Below are 24,707 nucleotides of genomic sequence, written 5' to 3' on the forward strand. Positions count from 1 at the left end.
AAAGGTCTAGTGCTAGTTTTAGTTCAATAAAAATCCAATTCAACCCAACCCAACCAGACGCTGAATAATAACTGAAACTAGAACTAACACTAGCTCTAGAACTAGTACTGTAACTAACACTAGATCTAGAACTAGACATATTTGGCTTTAGTCGTACGTCTTTCAAAACAGCTAAGAAACATGATTCTAGTTCTAGGTAGGGGAAAGGAGGCAAATATCGATCTCTTAAGCACCAACAGCTACAATGATTTTCCATTTATAGTGATCAAGATGAATTTGTGCAGGTTTATGGGAAAATGTCTTACTCAAATAAAACATCTAATGAATATTCACAGACATTATTTTGGTGGCTAATATCGATTGGGTGTTTCTACAAGATATTTATTAAAAACTAATGTAAAGAAAGGAATACAGGAAGCTGTATAAAGAGTATAAACACCATAATGAGCGACACGTCCACCATAATTCGTTGTTTCTTCCAAACTCATTACTTGTACTAATCGTTTCATCTTCATTGGAAATCTTCTTTTGTTGGCCTAGACACCGCTTCGTGGCTTCGTCTTCATTTTCTTTCTTTCCAGTTCTTCTTTGACTGACGTTAAAGTCATAATAATTGAATACTGCATTTTACTAGTGTTACTTCTAGTTTTCACTGTCGGCAATGGTAAGAGATCTATAAAACTTGTGTTCTCTTTCTTGGGTAACACAATTTTGCTCTCATCGTCAATCATCTCATGTTCTAAATCTAAACCTGAGCAAAAATCTGATTCTGTCGATGAAGAACACTTTTAAAGACGTTTAGATTTAGGAAAAGACCCTTGTGGAGATAGTTTAGAAGTAGACGATCCAGGGATAAAAGAAAGTGTTCTCTCCAAATTTTTTTCTATGTGAACATTATGATTTCTTTGTGTACCCAAATCAGCAGCCAACGTAGGATGCGTCGTATAAGATGGAACTTGTACGGCTGGGATATCAGTAAATTCGGCACCACTAAATACAAAACACATGGAAAGTCTTTACTACTTTCTGCACCGTTACTATTCTATTGTAAGCGTTCCTGAATAATTCTGCGATATCAGCGTGCAAAAATATATACAGTAGAGCCCCGATTATCCGCGAGTGCCGTGAAATATTCTTTTCTTTTAAATTTAATTTGATTTTCGTTATATATCGAAATGTGTTCGTGTGTTTATGCGAATTGCGCTCGATATTGATCAGACGAACGTGTGTTTCGACTCATTTTAAAGCGTGTTTCGACTTGTCACACCGTCTACAGTCGTGTTTCTTTGTCGGTGGTTATTAGCAGATTATTAGTTTGTTCCTGAAATAAATAATGGCTGAAAAACGAAAGAAGGTTGTGTTAACGATTCCACAAAAAATAGAAATGATTTCTAAAATAGAAAATGGCGCATCAAGAAAGCAGATGTGTTTACAATACGGGATTGGGGAAACAACAGTGCGAGATGTTTTAAAGCAAAAAGAAAAGTTATTGGCTTTTGCAACAGTTTCAAACAGTGTTTCTGGAATGAAAAAACGAAAAACAATGAAGAAATCCACGTACAGTGAACTTGACTCGGCATTAGCGGAGTGGCTAGCTCAAGAGCGAAGTGAAGGCACTCCTGTATCCGGTCCTAACATTGCAGCTAAAGCAAAAGTCTTCTTTGATTTGTTAGGACTGGAAGGAAATTTTGATGCGTCGTCCGGTTGGTTACATCGTTTTAAGAAACGTTATGGAATTAGGGAGATAGGTCTTCATGGGGAAAAGCTGAGCGGTGATCAACAAGCAGCTGACGATTTTCAACGTGATTTTGAAAAGTTTGTAATGTCGGAAGATTTGTCACCAGAACAAATTTATAATGCTGATGAATCAGGGCTTTTTTGGAAGTGTCTTCCCACTCGCACTTTAGCATTTGAAATTGAACATAAAGCGACAGGACACAAAAGTAGCAAGGAAAGAATCACAATCTTGCCATGCAGCAATGCTACTGGTACCCACAAACTGAAACTTCTTGTAATCGGTAAATCTAAGAAACCAAGGTCTTTTAAGGGGACAAGAGCAGACAATTTACCAGTCGATTATTTCAATCAAAAAAAAGGTTGGATGAACCAGCAGATTTTTCAAGAATGGTTTGTAAAGATTTTTGTGCCTCAAGTACGTAAACACCTTGATTCAAAGAATTTACCAAGAAAGGCCGTTTTATTAATTGACAACGCGCCTTCACACCCTGCCGCAAGTGTGCTTAAATCTTCTGATGAACAAATTTTTGCAAAGTTTTTGCCCCCAAATGTTACTGCGCTCATACAGCCTATGGACCAGGGGGTCATTGCAACTGTGAACAGGATATACAGAACAAAGTTGGTAAAAACAAAAATTGAAGAAGGTTACGATTTTAAGCAGCTTTGGAAGATGTATACAATTTTGGATAGCATTTACGATATTGCGTTTGCATGGGATTGTATTAAACCGTCAACCCTCGTCAAATCGTGTGGAAAACTCTTTCCAAATATTGAAGTAAATGTCAACCAAAACATTGGTGAAGAACATAATGAAGACATGTCTATCGCTGCACTTATTGACTTAGTGACATCCGTTCCGGGAGGTGAGAATATAAATCAAGAAAACATAGAAGAGTGGCTGGAATGTGACAAAAATGAGCCAGGGTTTGAACGACTATCTGACGTAGAAATAACAAACAAAGCAATGGGAGTGAACGAAGAAAACGAAGAAATTGAAAGTGAAGAAGGCGAGGTGCTTGTGCGGATGACACATGAAACTGCTTTGCAGCATGTAGACGGATTGCTTCAATATTTAGAGGAGCAAGACGACGCGACGCACATCTGGCAGAAAAACTTATACTAAGGAACGTACAATCCAGAATAAAGAAAAGGTGCTTCCAAAGCAAGAAGCAAAAGCTAGTGACCGATTTTTTTAAAAAGATGTAACTGACAGTTTTTGTCTACAGTACAGTTTTGTTTACAGTACAGTGATACAATACATATGTACATATTATTTTTTGTTTATTACTAGTCTTTACTTTAGTCTTTAGTGATTTACATGTAGAAGAAAGGTTTAAGTAAAATAGTCTTTATGGTGAATTATGTTTTGTGTTTCCACCTTATTTTTAGTCTTTTTCGGGTTATCCGCGATTTTTATTATCCGCGGCGCCCTTGCCACCCAATTCCGCAATTACTGTATTCGTTGGCTTATCATATTCTCGCCCATAGGTAATCTTTAGTTGCCCAAAAAAACAAACGTTCTTGACCAAACGGAATTGAAACAACCTTAATGAAGTTGTTTCTGCAGAAATTGTATGTACTTAGTTAGAATGAGTAGAATGTTTGTCCAAAACTATTAAAACTGAATCATCTTTGGTAGGTTTTGTGAACCTAGCAAAATGCTGAACATCGGTAAATAGCGCTTGTTGGATCAGTTCTTTCTAAGTTGTAGCTGCGTCCACTTTCTTTTGCCCTTTATTGGCAACAATGCGGCTAGGATTGTGCACATTAGTTATCCCTGCCTTGTTAACATTAAACATACGATGAGCTTCAAATTTATGCTGGCTGTACAGTTTTTCCAAATTGTCGTAAAAAATAGTCACCTCTGTTTTGTTGAAAGCTAAGATGTGGTTTAGACTGGCAGCTTCAGGTTTACGAAAGGTTAATGTTTGATTCCTTTGCATGAAGTAGTAGAGCCAATCTTTTCTACATATATATTTTTGTTTGTTGAAATTGTGTTTGAGCTTACTTGCCTCTGCAAAATCGTAGGCGAGTTCATAAAATACTTTAGAAAGGTTAATTATATGACTTGCTAGCTTTGACTCTTGCTTTACACTAAAAATGGGTTTTCTTCCTAACTTGTACTTTTACAAAAAAACGACTTCTTAAATGATCTTGTAAGGTTCCGTAAGGCACATCAAAAATTTGCGCAGATTTTCGTATTGATAAAGTTTTGTTTTCGACAGATTCTATTGCGCGCTGCATGTTCTCTTCCAACCATGCAGAACGTGTACTTTTCCGAATATATTTTAACCTTTGCATCTGAAGAAGGGGAATATCATTAGTACAATATCGACCACAGTAGAGAAATGTCAACCGCTTTGGTTGATATTAACCTACAGGCGATTCAAACACATTTTGTTCATTAATTCATAATTAGGTTAAGAAATAATTATTAATAAAGTTATTATAACGTAAGTAAACTGTACTGCAAGAACGAATTGCATGCTAAAAACGATATATGTATCTTACCTTAAGACGAAGTTAACTGCTCCAACACTACTTAGATGGAACGTACTCCGGCGTTTTATTAAATCTCGTAATTGTCTTTTAAAAACTAGAACTAACTCTAGCTTTAAAACTAGCACTAGAATTAACACTAGACTTAGAACTAGCAATATTCGGCTTTAGCTGTACGTCTAAACCCGAATGATTCTAGTTCTAGATCTAGTGTTAGTTCTAGTTTTACTTCAATACAAATCCAACTCAACCCAACCTAATCTGACACTGAATAACAACTGAAACTAGAACTAACACTAGCTTTAGAACGAACACTAGAACTAACATTGGACCTAGAACTAGAAACAGTCGGGATAGCCATCTTGAGAGACGCTCGGCTAAACCCTAATGTTTCTAGTTCAAGGTCTAGTATTAGTTCCAGTGATAGTGCTAGTGATAGTTCTAGTTTTAGTTGTTATTCAGCGCCAGGTTGCCAATCAACTTTTTATAAGAACATTAAAACGAATCGATCGATAAGAGGTGTATTCACTGCGTTCTTATCTAGCTATTGAAATGTTTTATAATATTATCCCTTTCATACTTGATAGATAAAGCAATTCACATACTCGAGTTAACTTCCGAAACAATAACTCAAACTGACTAAACTTAACTAAGTCATCTCAGTTAAGAATCAATTTAAATATATGAGTTGTTGATAGAATTTCAATATCCTATAAAAATACGAGAAAGTATAAAACTTTCTATTTGGATATGAGTATAATTGTCCTAAGAATGTATTTCAGTTATAATTAAACTGGTTTAAGGTACACAATAGACGACGATATATCTGTCGCAGATAGTACCATGCAGGTGACTATTCTTCATTGTGAAATTTCGTAGAGCCGCCATAATTTCTACACAAGTCATAATCCGCGGGTAGTTGAATAATGGTAGTGGTCGGGTCGATGTAAAATAACCATGACGGGGGAGAGAGATAGACAGAAAGAGAGAGAGTGGGATGATGGGCTCTGTGCCAAAACGCGCCCTGAACTGAACCGATTCCGGATGATCTTTGCACAAGCTGTTTGGCGCACTCACCGACACCAATCGATACTTACTCGAAAGGAGAGGACTACCTCTTTTCCTCCTCCAACTCGACTCGTTTGAGTCCTATTCTTTTAGAGATGCCAAAAACCTTCCTCTCGCAATTTCTCAGATTTTACTCTAGTAATAAGTTCCCATTCTCCTTCTAAATCAATGCGCAAACATGTCGTTGATTCTTAAACTCGGTTTGTGTTATTCTTTGCGGTGTTGTTTTCAAAACGTGTTTACAAATGTAAAAGTTTACTTGGGCGATAATTATTCTTGGATGTAAGTTATGAAAGATTGTAACTTTCCAGCGCCTCCACCAAAAGTATTTGTAAAGATTCTATTATTTCATCAAAAACATATTAAATTAATTCTAATTTAATTTCTATTTTTTTTTTGTTTATTAAAGAAATTTTTTGTACATCTCATTGTCGTGTATTTCAAAACGAAACTTTTATCGGTTAGATTGCTCGACAAATTCTCGAATGTGCTGAACAAAAATCGAATAAAACGGTCGTAAAACATTTTACAACCGAAAGCACGTAACTGGCTCTCCTTTTTCCTTTATTTTTCCATGCTGTGTTGAAACTTTTTAATAAAATATAGGTTCAATCGAATCTATTTTAAGCTTTACACTACTTCTTTTCGTAATTTTGTGTTTGTTTTTTGAAATATTCGAATCTTTCAAATCTATAATTACATAAAAATTTATTAAAAATTGATTTCTGATACAATGAGACTAGCTTCATGTTGAATGTTTCTACAATATTTGATTAATAAATCACAATACAAAGTGTCGGTTTGTATGAATAAAACTTATGTGTATGTGCTTTATGGATATGTCTTTAAAAAATCGTAAAAAATCGAATTTTTAAGATACCTTGATGAAAATTTTCACACTTATAGCTGAAAGTATGTACTTTTTATTGAAGAAAACCGTACATGAAAATGCCTATCCGTTCTTGAGATAATAACTTTTGAAATTAACCTGAATTTTTACGAGATTATAAAGGTAACAATTTTTTATCGACGGTTTTTAAAAATCGCAAAAAATCGAATTTTTAAGATACCTTGATGAAAATTTCGTCGTTTATAGAGGAAAGTATGTACTTTTTTGAGATCAAAACCGCACTCGAAAATCTCTATTCGTTCTTGAGATAATAATTTTTAATCTTAATCCGTGTTTTTATGAAATTAACAACTTTTTACCAAGGTACTTTAAAAATCGTAAAAAACCGAATTTTTAAGATACCTTGATGAAAATTTCCCCACTTATAGCTGAAAGTATGTACTTTTTAACGAAGAAAACCGTACATGAAAATCCCTATCCGTTTTTGAGATAATAACTTTTGAAATTAAGCTGAATTTTTATGAGTTTATAAAGTTAACAATTTTTTAGCAACGCTTATTAAAAATCGCAAAAAATCGAATTTTTAAGATACCTTGATGAAAATTTCGTCATTTATAGAGGAAAGTATATACTTTTTTGAGATCAAAACCGCACTCGAAAATCTCTATTCGTTCTTCAGATAATAATTTTTAATCTTAATCCGTATTTTTATGAAGTTAACAACTTTTTACCAAGGTACTTTAAAAATCGTAAAAAATCGAATTTTTAAGATACCTTCATGAAAATTTCCCCACTTATAGCTGAAAGTATGTACTTTTTAACGAAGAAAACCGTACATGAAAATCCCTATCCGTTTTTGAGATAATAACTTTTGAAATTAAGCTGAATTTTTATGAGTTTATAAAGTTAACAATTTTTTAGCAACGCTTATTAAAAATCGCAAAAAATCGAATTTTTAAGATACCTTGATGAAAATTTCGTCATTTATAGAGGAAAGTATATACTTTTTTGAGATCAAAACCGCACTCGAAAATCTCTATTCGTTCTTCAGATAATAATTTTTAATCTTAATCCGTATTTTTATGAAGTTAACAACTTTTTACCAAGGTACTTTAAAAATCGTAAAAAATCGAATTTTTAAGATACCTTCATGAAAATTTACCCACTTATAGCTGAAAGTATGTACTTTTTAATGAAGAAAACCGTACATGAATATCTCTATCCGTTCTTGAGATAATAACTTTTGAAATTAACCTGAATTTTTACGATTTTATAAAGGTAACAACTTTTTAGCAACGTTTATTAAAAATCACAAAATATCGAACTTTTAAGATACCTTGATGAAAATTTCGTCATTTATAGAGGAAAGTATATACTTTTTTGAGATCAAAACCGCACTCGAAAATCTCTATTCGTTCTTGAGATAATAATTTTTAATCTTAATCCGTATTTTTATGAAGTTAACAACTTCTGACCAAGGTGTTTTAAAAAACGTGAAAATTCGAATAATTAAGACACCTTGATGAAAATTTACCCACTTATAGCTGAAAGTATGTACTTTTTAATGAAGAAAACCGTACATGAAAATCCCTATCCGTTCTTGAGATAATAACTTTTAAAATTAACCTGAATTTTTACGAGTTTATAAAGGTAACAATTTTTTAGTAACGTTTATTAAAAATCACAAAATATCGAACTTTTAAGATACCTTGATGAAAATTTCGTCGTTTATAGAGAAAAGTGTGTACTTTTTTGAGATCAAAACCGCACTCGAAAATCTCTATTCGTTCTTGAGATAATAATTTTTAATCTTAATCCGTATTTTTATGAAGTTAACAACTTCTGACCAAGGTGTTTTAAAAATCGTGAAAAATCGAATAATTAAGACACCTTGATAAAAATTTACCCACTTATAGCTGAAAGTATGTACTTTTTAATGAAGAAAACCGTACATGAAAATCCCTATCCGTTCTTGAGATAATAACTTTTGAAATTAACTTGAATTTTTAAGAGTTTATAAAGGTAACAATTTTTTAGTAACGTTTATTAAAAATCACAAAATATCGAACTTTTAAGATACCTTGATGAAAATTTCGTCGTTTATAGAGAAAAGTGTGTACTTTTTTGAGATCAAAACCGCACTCGAAAATCTCTATTCGTTCTTGAGATAATAATTTTTAATCTTAATCCGTATTTTTATGAAGTTAACAACTTCTGACCAAGGTGTTTTAAAAATAGTGAAAAATCGAATAATTAAGACACCTTGATAAAAATTTACCCACTTATAGCTGAAAGTATGTACTTTTTAATGAAGAAAACCGTACATGAAAATCCCTATCCGTTCTTGAGATAATAACTTTTGAAATTAACTTGAATTTTTAAGAGTTTATCTTACTTTTTGCCAACGTTTTTTCAAAATCGAATTTTTAATTTCCCTTGTGGAAGTTATTCCACAAGGGAAATTATTATTGCACTTAAAGACTTAAAAAAGAAGAAAAAAAAGATTATATCGAATTTTATATCGTTAGAGATCCCTGAACTGAAGAGAAGGTTTAACGAGTTTAATAAAAACATTGAAAAGGTAGTACTGTAATACCGAAGCAAAAAATACATACAAAAATGTTTGGCAAGAACTTCCCAAATTGGCCAAATGCAAAAAAAAGTAATAAACACAACACTTTATTGATCCCAGTGATGCTTCTAGGTATTCCGATCCTCAAAAATTGTTAATTTGCATGCTGACTATCTTGAAAATATATATTCTTTCACTTAGGATACTTTATTCTGGGTTAGTAACAAGAGGACAATAAACGACTAGTACCAATCTGCTTTTTTAAGTGGGTCTGAAACTACTAGGGGACGCTTTTATACAAGAAGACACTGCTAATACCTCAAGAAAAATCTTAATGAGTCTAGATCTAGATCTCCGCTCTTACATCAGGATGATCTAAAATTTTTGTCTGTTAAACCAACACTTCCTACAAGATTGGAAAGCCTCCATTATCATCCCTAAGAAAGAGTTCTCTTTCCGCCCTATTTTACTGCTGCCAGTAATAGGAAAACTCTTTGAATAACACCTCAAGAACAAGCTGCTGGCTGTGGTCTCAAAGAAGATACCATCGTATCAATTCGATTTCTAACCGGGAAGATAAAATTTCTCGTGGACCACTACGAAAAGCGACAATTTGCTGCTGTGTTCTTGGGATCCGAAAGGCTTTTCGTTTCAGAACGTTCTTCACTAATAAAACTAAAAAACTTCCACTCCCGCAGTTTCTCTCTACAACAAGAATCTCCAATTCCACCTTCTTTATACAATATCGTCTGTCATGTATTGTGTATAAAACGATAACTCATTGTCAGATGTATTCAATGACATCTCACATCTATGCTTCAATTCGGAAACTTCATTTGCGCATCGATGGCGAGGAAATCTGCTTTCAGAAATGGTGTATTGTTCCTTTCCTCTCAATTCATGTTTCTCCAAAAATAATAATCTAATCGTCCACCATTGCTGCCACATCAACCAGCAAATACAAAAGATACAAACATTGAAGAAAATTGATACATTTCTTTTGAACTAAAACTGGAACTAACAGTGGACGCACGGCTAAACCCGAAACTTTCTGCGCCAGGCTGTTGTATATTTTTATAGAACTAAAAATAGAACTAACACTAGACCTAGACTAGAAACATTCGGGTTTAGCCGTCTTGAAAGACATACGGTAATAGTGCTAGTGTTAGTTCTAGTTTTAGTTGTTATTTAGCGTTAGGTTGCGTTTTTCTTTTTATTCAACCAAAACTAGAACTAACACTAGCACTAGAACTACACTAGCCCTAAATTAAGAGACGCATGGCTAAACCCGAATGTTTCTAGTTCTAGGTCTACTATTAGTTTTAGAAGTAACCCTTGACAGAACCATAAATTTTCTGATTATGCCATCAAGGTAAAGGCGAAAGTTAAAAACCACGTCAAGAACTTTAGATCACTAACATTCAGATATCGCGGAGTTTCAACTGAATGTGCTACACACATTTATAAAGCGCTATGCAGGCCAATCATGGAATACGCATCGATAATGCTTCATGTTGCGTCAAGAGGATCTAAATACAACCTGGAAGTTGCACAAAGAGCGACGCTAAGAACGTTACACGCATTCGATATCCGCATAATTCACTCTTTAATTGTAGCAACGAACTCCTCTATAGCCTTACCAAAATTAGTGCTACAAGTTTTATCCACTAAAGTTGGTTCCCTGCTTATCACTCCTGAATCACATCAGTGATTCCATTTAACACATTTACATCATTTATCCTTAAACCGCCGAAATCGCTTGCGGATTTGATATATCTTATCCATGAAATCGTCAGTTTTCGAGCATTTTAGCGTCACACACTCAAGCGACCTCGGTGGTTTGAGAGTAAACGTCATCTTATAGGGGACTTTGTGTCTTTACTAAGATATATAAGGAACGATTTCGCCTCAAATCGCCGAGGTCACTTGCGGGCGAGGCTCTAGAATTTATCAAACCTGACGATTTCGTGTTGATATATCAACACGAAATCGTCAGTTTTGAAGGATTCTAACGCGTCGCCCTCAAGCGACCTTGGTGGTTTGAGAGTAAACGTCTTCTTATAGGGGACTTTGAATCTTTACCAAGATATATAAGGAACGATTTCGCCTCAAATCGCCGAGGTCACTTGCGGGCGAGGCTCTAGAATCTATCAAACCTGACGATTTCGTGTTGATATATCAACTCTAGCGCAATGTATAAAGTGTTAGAGCAAAAGTGTGACAGAGCAATGTATAAAGGGTAAAATTTGCTACAACTTTTGATCTAAAAGTTTTTCTGTATCATGCTCGGAATACCGTTCTTTTCCATTAGCAACTAGTGAAACTACGAATTCTTCCAATTTTCGAATATACCTGTATATTGATGCATCTGACAGCAAAAGTGTTAAAAAACAATCTGTTAAGGATAAACTTTGCTACAACTCTTGTTCTAAAAGTTTTTCTGTATCATGCTCAGAATACCGTTTTTTTTCCATTAGCAACTTGTGAAACTACGACTTCTTCGTATTTTCATATTTTCGATTTTTCTCGACACTGATGTAGCTAACAGCAAAAGTGTTACAGAGTTATGTATAAAGGTTAAAATTTGCTACAACTTTTGATCTAAAAGTTTTCTGTATCATGCTCGGAATACCGTTCTTTTCCATTAACAATTAGTGAAACTACGAATTTTTCCAATTTTCGAATATACCTGTACATTGATGCATCTGAGAGCAAACGTGTTTAAAAACAATGTGTTAAGGATAAAATTTGCTACAACTTTTGTTCTAAAAGTTTTTCTATATCATGCTCAGAATACCGTTTTTTTCCATTAGCAACATGTGAAACTACAAATTCTTCCAATTTTCAAATTTTTTAATATTTCTCTGCATTGATGCATCTGAGAGCAAAAGTGTTAGACAGCAATGTGTAAGGGGTAAAATTTGCTACAACTTTTGATCTAAAAGTTTTTCTGTTTCATGCTCGGAAGACCGTTTTTTTTCATTAGCAACATGTGAAACTACAAATTCTTCCAATTTTCAAATTTTCGAATATTTCTCTATATTGATGCATCTGAGAGCAAAAATGTTAAAAAGCAATGTGTAAAGGCTAAAATTTGTTATAACTTTTGATCTAAAAGTTTTTCTGTTTCATGCTCGGAAGACCGTTTTTCTTTCCATTAGCAACATGTGAAACTACAAATTCTCACAATTTTCAAATTTTCGAATATTTCTCTATATTGATGCATCTGAGAGCAAAAGTGTTAGAGAGCAATATGTAAAGGGTAAAATTTGCTACAACTTTTGATCTAAAAGTTTTTCTGTTTCATGCTCAGAAGACCGTTTTTTCTTCCATTAGCAACATGTGAAACTATAAATTCTTTAAATTTCTAAATTTTCGAATATTTCTCTATATTGATGCATCTGAGAGCAAAAGTTTTAGAGAGCAATGTGTAAAGGGTAAAATTTGTTACAACTTTTGATCTAAAAGTTTTTCTCTTTCATGCTCGGAAGACCATTTTTTTCCATTAGCAACATGTGAAACTACAAATTCTTCCAATTTTGAAAGTTTCGAATATTTCTCTATATTGATGCATCTGAGAGCAAAAGTGTTAGAAAGCAATGTGTAAAGGCTAAAATTTGCTATAACTGCTGATCTAAACGTTTTTCTGTTTCATGCTCGGAACACCGTTTTTCTTTCCATTAGCAACATGTGAAACTACGACTTCTTCGAATTTTCACATCTTCGATTTTTCTCGACATTGATGCGGCTAAGAGCAAAAGTGTTACAGAGTTATGTGTAAAGGGTAAAATTAGCTACAACTTTTGATCTAAAAGTTTTTCTGTTTCATGCTCGGAATATCGTTCTTTTCCATTAGCAACTAGTGAAACTACGAATTCTTCCAATTTTCGAATATACCTGTACATTGATTCATCTGAGGGCAAAAGTGTTAGAAAGCAATGTGTTAAGGATAAAATTTGCTACAACTTTTGATCTAAAAGTTTTTCTGTATAATGCTCGGAATAGTATTTTTTTTTCCATTAGCAACTTGTGAAACCACGACTTCTTCGAATGTTCATATTTTCGATTATTTCTCCACATTGATGCATCTGAGAGCAAAAATGTTAGAAAGCAATGTGTAAAGGCTAAAATTTGCTATAACTTTTGATCTAAAAGTTTTTCTGTTTCATGCTCGGAAGACCGTTTTTTTTTCCATTAGCAACATGTGAAACTACAAATTCTTCCAATTTTCAAATTTTCGAATATTTCTCTACATTGATGCTTCTGAGAGCAAAAGCATTAGAAAGCAATGTGTAAAGGGTAAAATTTGCTACAACTTTTGTTCTAAAAGTTTTTCTGCATCATCGTTCCTATATCATTTTCCCTCATCAAATCGCTCCTTTTACATCTTTGTAAAATATCCCACAATAGTCTCGGGCAGAAAAACCATAGCCCTATTTTTGGACATATTACTTTTTTGAAAACAAATTCATACTTGACAGTCTCCATTCGTTTTTGAGATAGTATTTTTTGGTAAGTTGGTCGAAATTATTATGACTTAATAATTTATTTCTCCACCACCTTTGATAACTCATTGAGAATACTAATTACTTGCAAGTCGGTAAATTTACAATTTATTTTATTTATTCCGAAAAAAAAGAATGATTTTAAACGTGAGGGAAACGGTGTCGCCATAAATTTATTATACGCTGCACGTTCACATTGATTTTTTTCTCCTTTCGTGAATAATTAATCTCCTCGCCGCGTGGTATGGCGCTTTGTTAATTATTTTCGGGTCGTTAATTCGGGACGAAACCATGTTAAAAATAATAACAGTGTTACATCCGGGAGAAGGGGCGAATTTTTTTTGACCCCGGACTTATTGCCCATTGAAAACGCCGTATCGAACGAAGAAGCACTACGTCATCAGCATTAAGTATTGATTTGCCAGTTTCTGTAACGTTAAAAGAAAATTTTTTATGAATTCCTTCTGAATAATAGTGGAATGAAGTTTATAAATTAAAGCCCCGCACCTGATCCTTTAACCTAGATTATAAGTTCCAAGAAGTTTTCGAACTTCTCAGAAAGTATCTGTTAGCAAAATAATCTTGTTCGTTTTTATTCATTGTGTATTTCAAAGTTTTATTTTGAATGTTTGGAAATTGTATTTTTTTTTAATGTAACGAAATGTAATAGACGTCAAGATTTTAATATAGAGTCGGTACGATTTACGACCAAAAAATAAAGGAACTTTTGCATAAACCTGGTCCATATTTCTTTTATTAGCACGAAAATTGCGAAAAACCGGATGTTTTTACGTTATTTTCCTATCTGTAAAACTGAACTGGGTCAAACTGCCGGGAAGACGACTTATTCTTAGGGTAATCAAAAAATCTTTCCATTCAGTATTACAAAGATATTAAAGTTTTCGCAAGGGGAAATAATTTAGAATATGCAAAAAAGAATACTTTCGCGTTTCTTTATTTTTGTGGCGAATTATTTCGAAATCGTTTCATCTTGATAACTAAAAATATTCAAATAAAAATAATTTATTAATCATTTATTTCATTAATCGGGTTTTATAATCCACATTAAATTCAAAACCTAACGCAGATTTTCGCTTTTTCCCTCCGTTATTAGGTTATCGCTGAACGAAATTTTAAGCTCAATTTTATTCGCGCTACGTAAATGAAGCCTTTGGCAAAATCAGAGGAATAAATAAAACGAACGCAAATGTTTTTATTTGATTACTCTATTTGCATTAAAATTTTAAATAAACTATATTTAGCAACAACTATTAAAAAACCAAATTAAATAAATAATAGTTTTAAAGCGAACACATTCAATGTTTAAATCGACAATTACAATTAACTAAAACCGCGTAAATATCTATCTCCATGTGTACTACGCATATACCAACATCATGAATAAACAATTTAACCGATGTCTAAATTAATAATGATGATCTTGACTATCTCTAACATCCTATTAAAGGGATTATTGTGTTAAATGTTGTTGTTGTAAACCTTAAATGTATTTTAAACGTTCTAATCAAATTCTTTAATTTATTATTTAATTGATTAGTTTTTCAAAAATGATCAGACTTAAATGTGAGATCGTTGCTGGCACATTTCGATGAATAGAGGCAATCTTCTATTGATTATTAAATGTCTGAAACGTAGTTAAATGGTGTCTTGTGAGACGAGGTACTTTAACTATTCACGTAATTTACTTGTCGATAAAGCTAGCGTTAAATCCAAAATCATCGTTAATGTGAAATATAAAAATAAAATTCAAGGAATGAGAACGATGAAAATTAATTTATTTGAAGTAATCAGTGCTACATATGTTTCGAGAATTAGATCTCTCATTCTACTTCACATAGTTCCAGTAATTTTAATACTAATAATAAGTTTTCTTCTAATAATTCTGATAATGTTAACTTTACTGTAGATAATGATGAATATTTTTGAATTAAAAGATTAGATAATTGTAATAATAACACTAGTTTACAATAAAAATCTCTTTATAACGTAGAATGTTGCTGATTCTGAAACTGTCTTCAGTTTTTCTCCATCACGTCCAGTCTTCGAGATATACCCAAAAATGTGGAAAATCGTAAATTAAAAAACATAGTAACGGTTCATGTTCAGTATATTTATTTATTTATTTTTTTATTTTTCATAGTGTGCTTCTATAGCTATATAGACATGAAAGTAGAGACCCAGACGAACATTTTGAGGTATTGATGGCATAAATTGGACTCTCCGTTATTTTGCTACAGCCTAAAACAACGCAAAAAAATCAAATTTTTTGGCATTCTTCCCATTTTTTTATCACTTAATCGCACCGTAACGAAAAAGAATTATATATGAACAAAAAAGTTAGCTATTCTATCCTGTAGAACATTTAATTCTCTAAATTTCTAAAAAATGGTTCGTAATAATGTTTCAACAATACAGTGAAAATGACAAAATTTTGAAATTTTGCACGATTGTCATAAATTAACAATGTGTCCAATACTTCGAAATTTAGAGAATTAAATGTTCTACAGGATAGAATAGCTAACTTTTTTGTTCATATATAATTCTTTTTCGTTACTGTGCGATTAAGTGATAATTGAATTTTTTACAGTTAACAATATAGTTAAGATTAAATCTGATCCCACCACGAAATACAACCAGATATTAAAAAACTTTATTAAAAATAATTCTGAATATAATCCTGAAATAATCCATTCAAAATTGAAACTGATACCTACAATGAAAAGTCTGATTAAGCTGCACAAGGGGGACAAAGGCATTAGACCCATTATTGGCAACAATAACACCCCTACTTGTAGAGTCGCTACTATCATCCAAAAATTCCTCTACGCAGTTTTTAAAGATAAATTTCATTATAATATGAATGATAGTATACCGACTCTATAATACTAAAATCATCATACAGCTGCACTCAACATAAATTTGCATCATTTAGATTCTTAGACTAATGAATTTTCCATTAAACATACATGATTACATTGAAGAACTGAAGAAAATCCTAAAAATTGGATGCAATAATGGTTTTAATATACAGAATGTTTACTTTAGTGTATACAATAGAAAAATCAACAATATCAGATATCCTCATTATAAGATTCCTCAACATTTTATTACGTTACCATTTCATACGTTGTTAAGGAGATTAAAGAGAAATTTAAACAATCTTAACATAAACATAGCATTTACTTCAAAAAGAAAACTAGGACACTTATTGATAAATAATAACCACAAATTTGACAATAATTTTCATCTATTCGACTTTTTCGAGAGAAAAATTTTTTTTTCTAAAACGTTCCGAAACCCTTGCGCTACCAACAACAAAATGTAAAACCACGATTTCATCTATTTTTCACCTATTCTATTTTTTCTCGTTATTTATGCATCTGAGAGCAAAAGTGTAAAGCAGCAATATTATTAAGAATGAAATTTGCTACAACTTTTATACTTAAACTTTTTTTCGTAACCGTTTCGAATCCCGTGCGCTGCCAACAACAAAATGTAAAACCACGATTTCATCTAATTTTCACTATTTCGTATTTTTCTCGATATTTATGCATCTGAGAGCAAAAGTGTAAAGGAGCAATATTGTTAAGAGTAAAATTTGCTACAACTTTTATACCAAAACTTTTTTTCTAAAACGTTTCTAATCCCGTGCGCTACCAACAACAAGATGTAAAAGCACGATTTCATCTAATTTTGACCATTTCGTATTTTTCTCGATATTTATGCATCTGAGAGCAAAAGTGTAAAAGAGCAATATTGTTAAGAATAAAATTTGCTACAACTTTTATACTACAACTTTTTTTCGTAAACGTTCTGAATCCCGTGCGCTACCAACAACAAAATGTAAAATCACGATTTCATCTAATTTTGACCTATTCGATTTTTTCTCGTTATTTATGCATCTATGCGCAAAAATGTAAGGGAGCAATATTGTTAAGAGTAAAATTTGCTACAACTTTTATACTCAAACTTTTTTTCTAAAACATTTCTAATCCGGTGCGCTACCAACAACACGATGTAAAACCACGATTTCATCTACTTTTCACCATTTCGTATTTTTCTCGATATTTATGCATCTGAGAGCAAAAGTGTAAAGGAGCAATATTGTTAAGAGTAAAATTTGCTACAACTTTTATACCAAAACTTTTTTTCTAAAACGTTTCTAATCCCGTGCGCTACCAACAACAAGATGTAAAAGCACGATTTCATCTAATTTTGACCATTTCGTATTTTTCTCGATATTTATGCATCTGAGAGCAAAAGTGTAAAAGAGCAATATTGTTAAGAATAAAATTTGCTACAACTTTTATACTTAAACTTTTTTTCGTAACCGTTTCGAATCCCGTGCGCTGCCAACAACAAAATGTAAAACCACGATTTCATCTAATTTTCACTATTTCGTATTTTTCTCGATATTTATGCATCTGAGAGCAAAAGTGTAAAGGAGCAATATTGTTAAGAGTAAAATTTGCGACAACTTTTATACCAAAACTTTTTTTCTAAAACGTTTCTAATCCCGTGCTACCAACAACAAGATGTAAAACCACAATTTCATCTAATTTTCACTATTTCGTATTTTTCTCGATATTTATCCATCTGAGAGCAAAAGTGTAAAAGAGCAATATTGTTAAGAATAAAATTTGCTACAACTTTTATACTACAACTTTTTTTCGTAAACGTTCTGAATCCCGTGCGCCACCAACAACAAAATGTAAAATCACGATTTCATCTAATTTTCACCTATTCGATTTTTTCTCGTTATTTATGCATCTATGCGCAAAATGTAAGGGAGCAATATTGTTAAGAGTAAAATTTGCTACAACTTTTATACTCAAACTTTTTTTCTAAAACATTTCTAATCCCGTGCGCTACCAACAACACGATGTAAAACCACGATTTCATCTACTTTTCACCATTTCGTATTTTTCTCGATATTTATGCATCTGGGAGCAAAAGTGTAAAGGAGCAATATTGTTAAGAATAAAATTTGCTATAACTTTTATTCTAAAACTTTTTTTCGTAAACGTTCCGAATCACGTGCGCTACCAACAATAAAATGTAAAACCACGATTTCATCTATTCTATTTTTTCTCGTTATTTATGCATCTGAAAGCAAAAGTGTAAAAGAGCAATATTGTTAAGAATAAAATTTGCTACAACTTTTATACTACAACTTTTTTTCGTAAACGTTCCGAATCCCGTGCGCTACCAACAACAAAATGTAAAATCACGATTTCATCTAATTTTCACCTATTCGATTTTTTCTCGTTATTTATGCATCTATGCACAAAAATGTAAAGGAGCAATATTGTTAAGAGTAAAATTTGCTATAACTTTTATACTCAAACTTTTTTTCTAAAACATTTCTAATCCCTTGCGCTACTAACAACACGATGTAAAACCACGATTTCATCTACTTTTCACCATTTCGTATTTTTCTCGATATTTATGCATTTGAGAGCAAAAGTGTCAAGGAGCAATATTGTTAAGAATAAAATTTGCTACAACTTTTATACTAAAACTTTTTTTCTAAAACGTTTCGAATCCCGTGTGTAGGACACCTAAATTAATTAATACGTATACAAACAACGATCCGAACACGATGTCATTGTGAGTTCTGTAAAAGATTAACGGGAAAGAATTGAGATGGGGCATTCCGGATTTTGAATGGGACATGTACTTTCGTATTTGCCAAAGATTAAGTTGTCGAATGAGATATTTTTCGTCAAAATCGGTTGAGAGGTTCTCTTGTTATAACCAAAATTCCATACATGTAAAATCCTATCTACGAAAAATTGGGGGTAACTTCATATTATATTTACTTTCCGCATTCCAAAAGCATCTTGCATAGTCCATAGAGTTTTTCCGGGGTATTTGTTCATCATTCCGAGGCGATCGTTTGAGTTTTGTAACTAATATTATTTTTACGGTAGCAGCTAGTTGACCTACTGCCCAACCCCCTTTTCGAAGGGCCATTTCTCTAGCTCTCGTTAGCACTGATCCTGTTTCCAACTGGGGTTGGTTAATTTACTGCTGTTTTGTGTGCGTATTTTAAATAATCTAATACGGTACTTATATTCAATGCCAAAATTTTTGTGTATAACATGGCAAAACTAAAATCGACCACATTTGTAAATAAGGCCATTTGGTGTTAAACTTGCAGTAGTGTTTAAAAAATAACAAAAAAGATGCTATTTCTGATGGATCATGTCTGCATGATAGGCACTCAACATTAATTGTTAAAATTGGCTTTCTTACTCCAGTAGCAGTAGCATCTGGGTACTAAGTAATATTATTAGAGTCTATTAGAGTCTATTACAGTATTAACCTGTTCATTACTAACAACATAGATAGTTAAAAATCTGTAAACTAAATCTTGGAATTAAAGTGGAACCTTAAAGTGGAACCTCGGTCGTAAGGGACCTCGGCTTGATTCTATCAAGAAATGAAAATTAAACATAAACACTTTGTAACACAAATAATTATTGATTGTCAAGGCAGCGAAAATGTATTTCTGCTGATTATGATACACTCAAATCGATGGGCCATAAAACCGAGAAAGATGTGTTGTAATCGAGCTACTGCCTAGGCCGCAAGCAATATCAGCTTCATTTTCTTAATCGGTAAAGACAATGTGTCGAGGTAGCGAAGATGTTGATGTATTTGTTGTAAAAAATTGAAGCCTCTTAATCTTGTATTAATAACTTGTATTGATGTCGTTAGTCATCTTGTAAAGTCGTCGTGCTGTTTTGTCAAACGACTTAATTGTTGCTAAAGCAGTCTATAATTTTTTGTAGTTCCATTCAATATACTTAAGTTCTTCCTGATCAATCATTTTATTAGCGTAACGATTTGGCGTTTGATTGGTTTTTCAGCTGACCCTGAATGACCCTAAATCGTAAAATGATGAAAAAAAATAGGAAGACTTAGCTATTCAACATAGAGTACTTGAGACATACCATATTAATACTTGCAAAACTAAATGTATTAAGAAAATCAATATGGAAATCAAAAAGTGTTACTAAATTAAGCTGACTGTCTCCACTTTAGCGATAGATTTTGGAAGCAAATATAGTATATAGTGGCCCACGTCCAAAAAATTGTTCCAAACACCCCAGGAATCCTGCGAAGATAATTCTCGCTTCACACGGTTTCTCTCCAACAGAGTTGTGCAAGCGTGTTTGGTTATGTTTAGTAGAAGAATTTTGGCACAAGTCATTTCATAATTCAGGAATGTGTGGAAGTTTTCCAAAAAAAATTAAAAATAAGCTCAACCAGAAGAGAGCTGTAGATTTCGAGATTTCCAAATTTATTTAAGATTCATCATTTTTTGCTGCTTTCAAGTTAACATGTTTTTTTTACGTATAGAGAAAACTTATTAACATTTTGAATTTTACTCGACAAGATGTTGTTTTAAAGAATGAGATGTTCAAAAACAGTTTATCATGATTGATTTGCTTTCTATTAGACTCTAATAATTAGAGCAACACGAAGCAGCCACGTTTACATTACATATACCAAAGTTTACATTTGTGTTAATTACTTATTTCCCTTAAGACATTTTGACACGTCAAAGAATATTTTTTAAAATAAATTTTCCAACTTTTTATACAGCTTTTATGGCGTTATTTGTATTAACATAGTTTGCTTTGTCTTACACATTTTTTAGTCAATTTTTCTAAACGTTTGTTTATTATTTGTTTGTTTAGCATGGAACTGTGGCGACATCTAGTGAGACAAGTGTTGGAACACAACCCGGTGGAAGCGTTACATCACGAACAGCATCGGAAACGCCTCAGGTGCCGACCTCAGGTGGTCATCATCATACCGGTGCAAAATTCAGACACGGACTTCTTCAGCTGATGATTCACACCATCGATCCGCTTCACGATGGTCAGTATGAAGGTATCTCGAAGCGAACACTTTTTATTTATATATTTTTCAAGAAAAAATAAATAATATATCGGTGTGTAGTGTGTAGATTTGGGAATGTAGATGTTTTTGTGTTTAATATTTAAACAAATAAGAAAGTAAAAAATGACAAGGAAATAAATTTTAGGGATAACATTAATTTTGAGTTCTCTGATGCTTGGTATGTAGTATGTACATGAATAATCTTCCCATAAACGGATTCCTTTAGAATCTATTGTTCTTGGGAATAGATTACGTTTGGTAAACGTGTACAAATGAGTAATAACCGTTCCATAACGAATTTAGTTACGGACATTGTAATTCCAAGTTATAATCTGAGTTTAATTCTAATTTGTGTCTAAATTATGCATGCAAACAGTAACATTTAGACTTTTAAAAAAAGGTCAAGAACAAAATCGATATGTTACCTCAATGTGTCCTTCTGATATCAGCAAATTGAAATCTTTTTATTTTTTAGCTTACCCAGGTTCCGACTTGAAATTAGTCCTCAATATATTCTTGTATGTAATATTATACAATATTCTAAACAGCTGTCAGGAAGCAGCGAAAGCATTTTCTGAAACTCCTCTTATCTCTGATAGTTTGTAATTAAATATGGCTTTCCTGTAATCCAAACGAGCAACATTTTCGACGTAACTACATAAGACGCATTGCTAAACGAAAGGCTTCATCTCCCACATTTACGAATATTAGTCCGAGTAGTAATTACTACTTATAAAGTCGCATATACCTAGTTGGAGGTTTTTTTCACAACCCAACCCATCACCAGAAGATGAACGCATATTTGGAGTATGTAAATGAAATTATATTGTTTAAGTCAACAAAAAACTGGAAGCAACATTTTTGACATTACCAAGCGTAACAGTACACCAAGATCAGAATGACGTATAATGCATATTATATATATTAAAAATTCGAAGAACATCTCAGAACACATCTACAGAAAGAGAAATATAGTTGTTTATCTAATTACCAAAACCATGGAATTACATATCGTCGATTAAGAGTGTTAACCTGCTAACTTCACATTTTTGACACTTTGAACTTTTCAATGTCTTCATGATTCTGGATGTCTAGTGATATGAATGATATTTAAAAGTCCAAAGCGCCAAAACAGTGGAGTTAGCACATTAACTGACGATATGTAAGAAAGATATATACAGGGGCTGATCTCTTGAAGATATCACGCACTGTGCTGCGTAATTTATCCTGATGTGCCTTGATTCGTGCAGCACTGGCCGTAATTAGCTCATCACGTGTGTTTACTTTTACTTGATAAACATAGCTTTTCAGCCATTCTCACATTCCGTAATCTAACGGATTAAGGTCCAGTGACCCAGCTGGCTATTCTCTCACGACCAATCCACTGTTCCGCAAAGGTTTGGTTCAGGTATTGCGTCACTTGACGGTAGTAGTGAGCATGGGCCCCATCATGCTGGATATATTGGCTCTGGTAGCCAAAGGAATATCTTCTAATAGTATTGGAAGGTCATTGCGCAAGAACTCTAAATATGTTCCGCTCTTAAACGCTCGGGTAGTACGAAAGGCCCAATTAAGTTATTGTAAATAATTCCACACCATACATTCACAGGGAAGTTTACCTGAAAATTTGTTTCAACACTGCCATGCGGATTATCCTCAGATCAACGGGATCATCGGGTGAAAGTGGCTTCATTGGTAAAAAGTATCACAGGAACCAAGCGCGGTTAGATATTACGCATCCACAAAATTCCAATCTTCTGGCAAAGTCTGTTAGTCCAAGGTGTTGTATTGGTCGAAGACGAGCAGAAAGTCTTCTTGTACTGGTAGATGCACTGCGTTCTACCGACAAGAATTTGTTCAACTTCATTCAGAGTTTGCACACCTGCACGTTGAGAATGAATACTTGTACTTGGAACAGAACCGGTTTCATGCAATCTGTTGGATGTTCGAATAAATGCTCTTGAATGTACCACTCGGTTAGGAAATCGTCTCCTATAGTGACGACGAGCAGCACGTGCGTTTCCATTGTAGAAATCGTAACAAAACACAATATCAGCATATTCTGCATTAGTCAATATGTGTGGTATTATCAACAACTTAGTTGACACGTCAACCAAACAATGTTAAATGTCAAACTATAACTGTTTCACAACAGCCGTGCGTGATATTAATTTATGCATTAACTGTATCTCAGTTACATTTGAGAATTGAGCACTTGTTTTTAGGAACTTTTCTGCTTAAAATGAACAAATGTATAACATATTAACGTATGTACATTCCGCATGAAACACCCTGTATATATACAGAGTACTCCTTCGAAAAATTACGATCAACTGAAATTTGCCTTTTTCTTTGCTGGAGAATTTTACGAAAATGTGCCATTACATTATCATTTAAAATTTCCATTGCAAATATCCTTTATTTCAGCTGTTGAAGCATCTGACAACTCATATGCTTCTGCTAAATGCTCCTCTTCTACAGTTTTCATCTGCTCAAGTTCCAATTCCATAAGTTCTTCTGGAGTGAGTTTTTGGCTATGGTCTTGCAGCAGCCTTACCACATCATCCTCGTTGATTTCGAAACATTTGCCAATCTTTACAATGTCTTGTACCACATCTGCCTCTTCATCAATGTTTTTAATGCGTCTGTCAAGCACATTAGCTGACCAAATTTTTCTCCATGTTGACTGCAATGTACGGCAAGAAACTTCGTTCCAGGCTTTATCAATGAAATTTATGCAGGGGATAATAGTAAAATGATTCTTTCATAAATCTCGCAGGGTCAAATCTGTGTCATTAACCGCCTGGAAACACCAAGAAAAATATTTTTCGTATATACCTTTTTAAAGTTTGAAATTACTTGCTGATTCATTGGCTGTAATAAGGGTATGGTGTTAGGTGGCAGAAATTTGATCTTAATAAAGTTGTACGCAATATTTAGTTGCGTCAATATTGAGAAAAATTCGAGAATATGAAAATTTGATGAATTTCGTTGTTTTACAAGGTATTGGTAACACTCGGGAATCGGAGCATGTTATAAAAAAACTTGTAAAACGAAAGTTATGGAAAAGTTTATTCTTAACAATATTGCTCTCTTCCACTTTTGCTCTCAGATGCGTCAATATCGAGAAAAATACAAAAATATGAAATTTCGATGAATTTCTTGCATTTCCAAGTTGTTAATGGTAATACTCGAGAATCGGAGCATATTACAAGAAAACTTTTAGAACAAAAATTATAGCACATTTTATTCTTAACAATATCGCTATCTTGCACTTTTGCTCTTAGTTGTATCAATATTGAGAAAAATTCGAGAATATAAACATTTGATGAATTTCGTTGTTTTACAAGGTATTGGTAACACTCGGGAATCGGAGCATGTTATAAAAAAACTTTTAAAACGAAAGTTATAGAAAAGTTTATTCTTAACAATAATGCTTTCTTGCACTTTTCCTCTCAGATGCGTCAATATCGAGAAAAACACAAAAATATGAAATTTCGATGAATTTCTTGCATTTCCAAGTTGTTAATGGTAATACTCG

The 24,707-nt window shown here is 33.0% G+C and overlaps 1 protein-coding gene across 7 annotated transcripts in view; it reads left to right on the forward strand.

Annotated features, from left to right (window-relative positions):
- The window catches only part of LOC111414946 (sodium/potassium/calcium exchanger Nckx30C-like), a 154,290-nt gene that overhangs the window by 34,297 nt on the left and 95,286 nt on the right, over window positions 1–24,707 (forward strand). For 5 of the 7 annotated variants that reach the window (XR_011640967.1, XM_071197722.1, XM_071197718.1 and 2 more), the window contains one exon: window positions 20,962–21,157. Coding sequence is in view for 6 of the 7 variants with exons in the window: in XM_071197722.1 (XP_071053823.1) it covers window positions 20,962–21,157 (196 nt within the window). In the remaining variant the exon portion in view is untranslated. The remainder of the gene's footprint in view (window positions 1–20,961; window positions 21,158–24,707) is intronic. The other 2 variants (XM_071197719.1, XM_071197721.1) reach the window with 1 other exon arrangement.

Source organism: Onthophagus taurus, chromosome 7, assembly GCF_036711975.1.
Source record: "Onthophagus taurus isolate NC chromosome 7, IU_Otau_3.0, whole genome shotgun sequence".
NCBI lineage: Eukaryota > Metazoa > Arthropoda > Insecta > Coleoptera > Scarabaeidae > Onthophagus > Onthophagus taurus.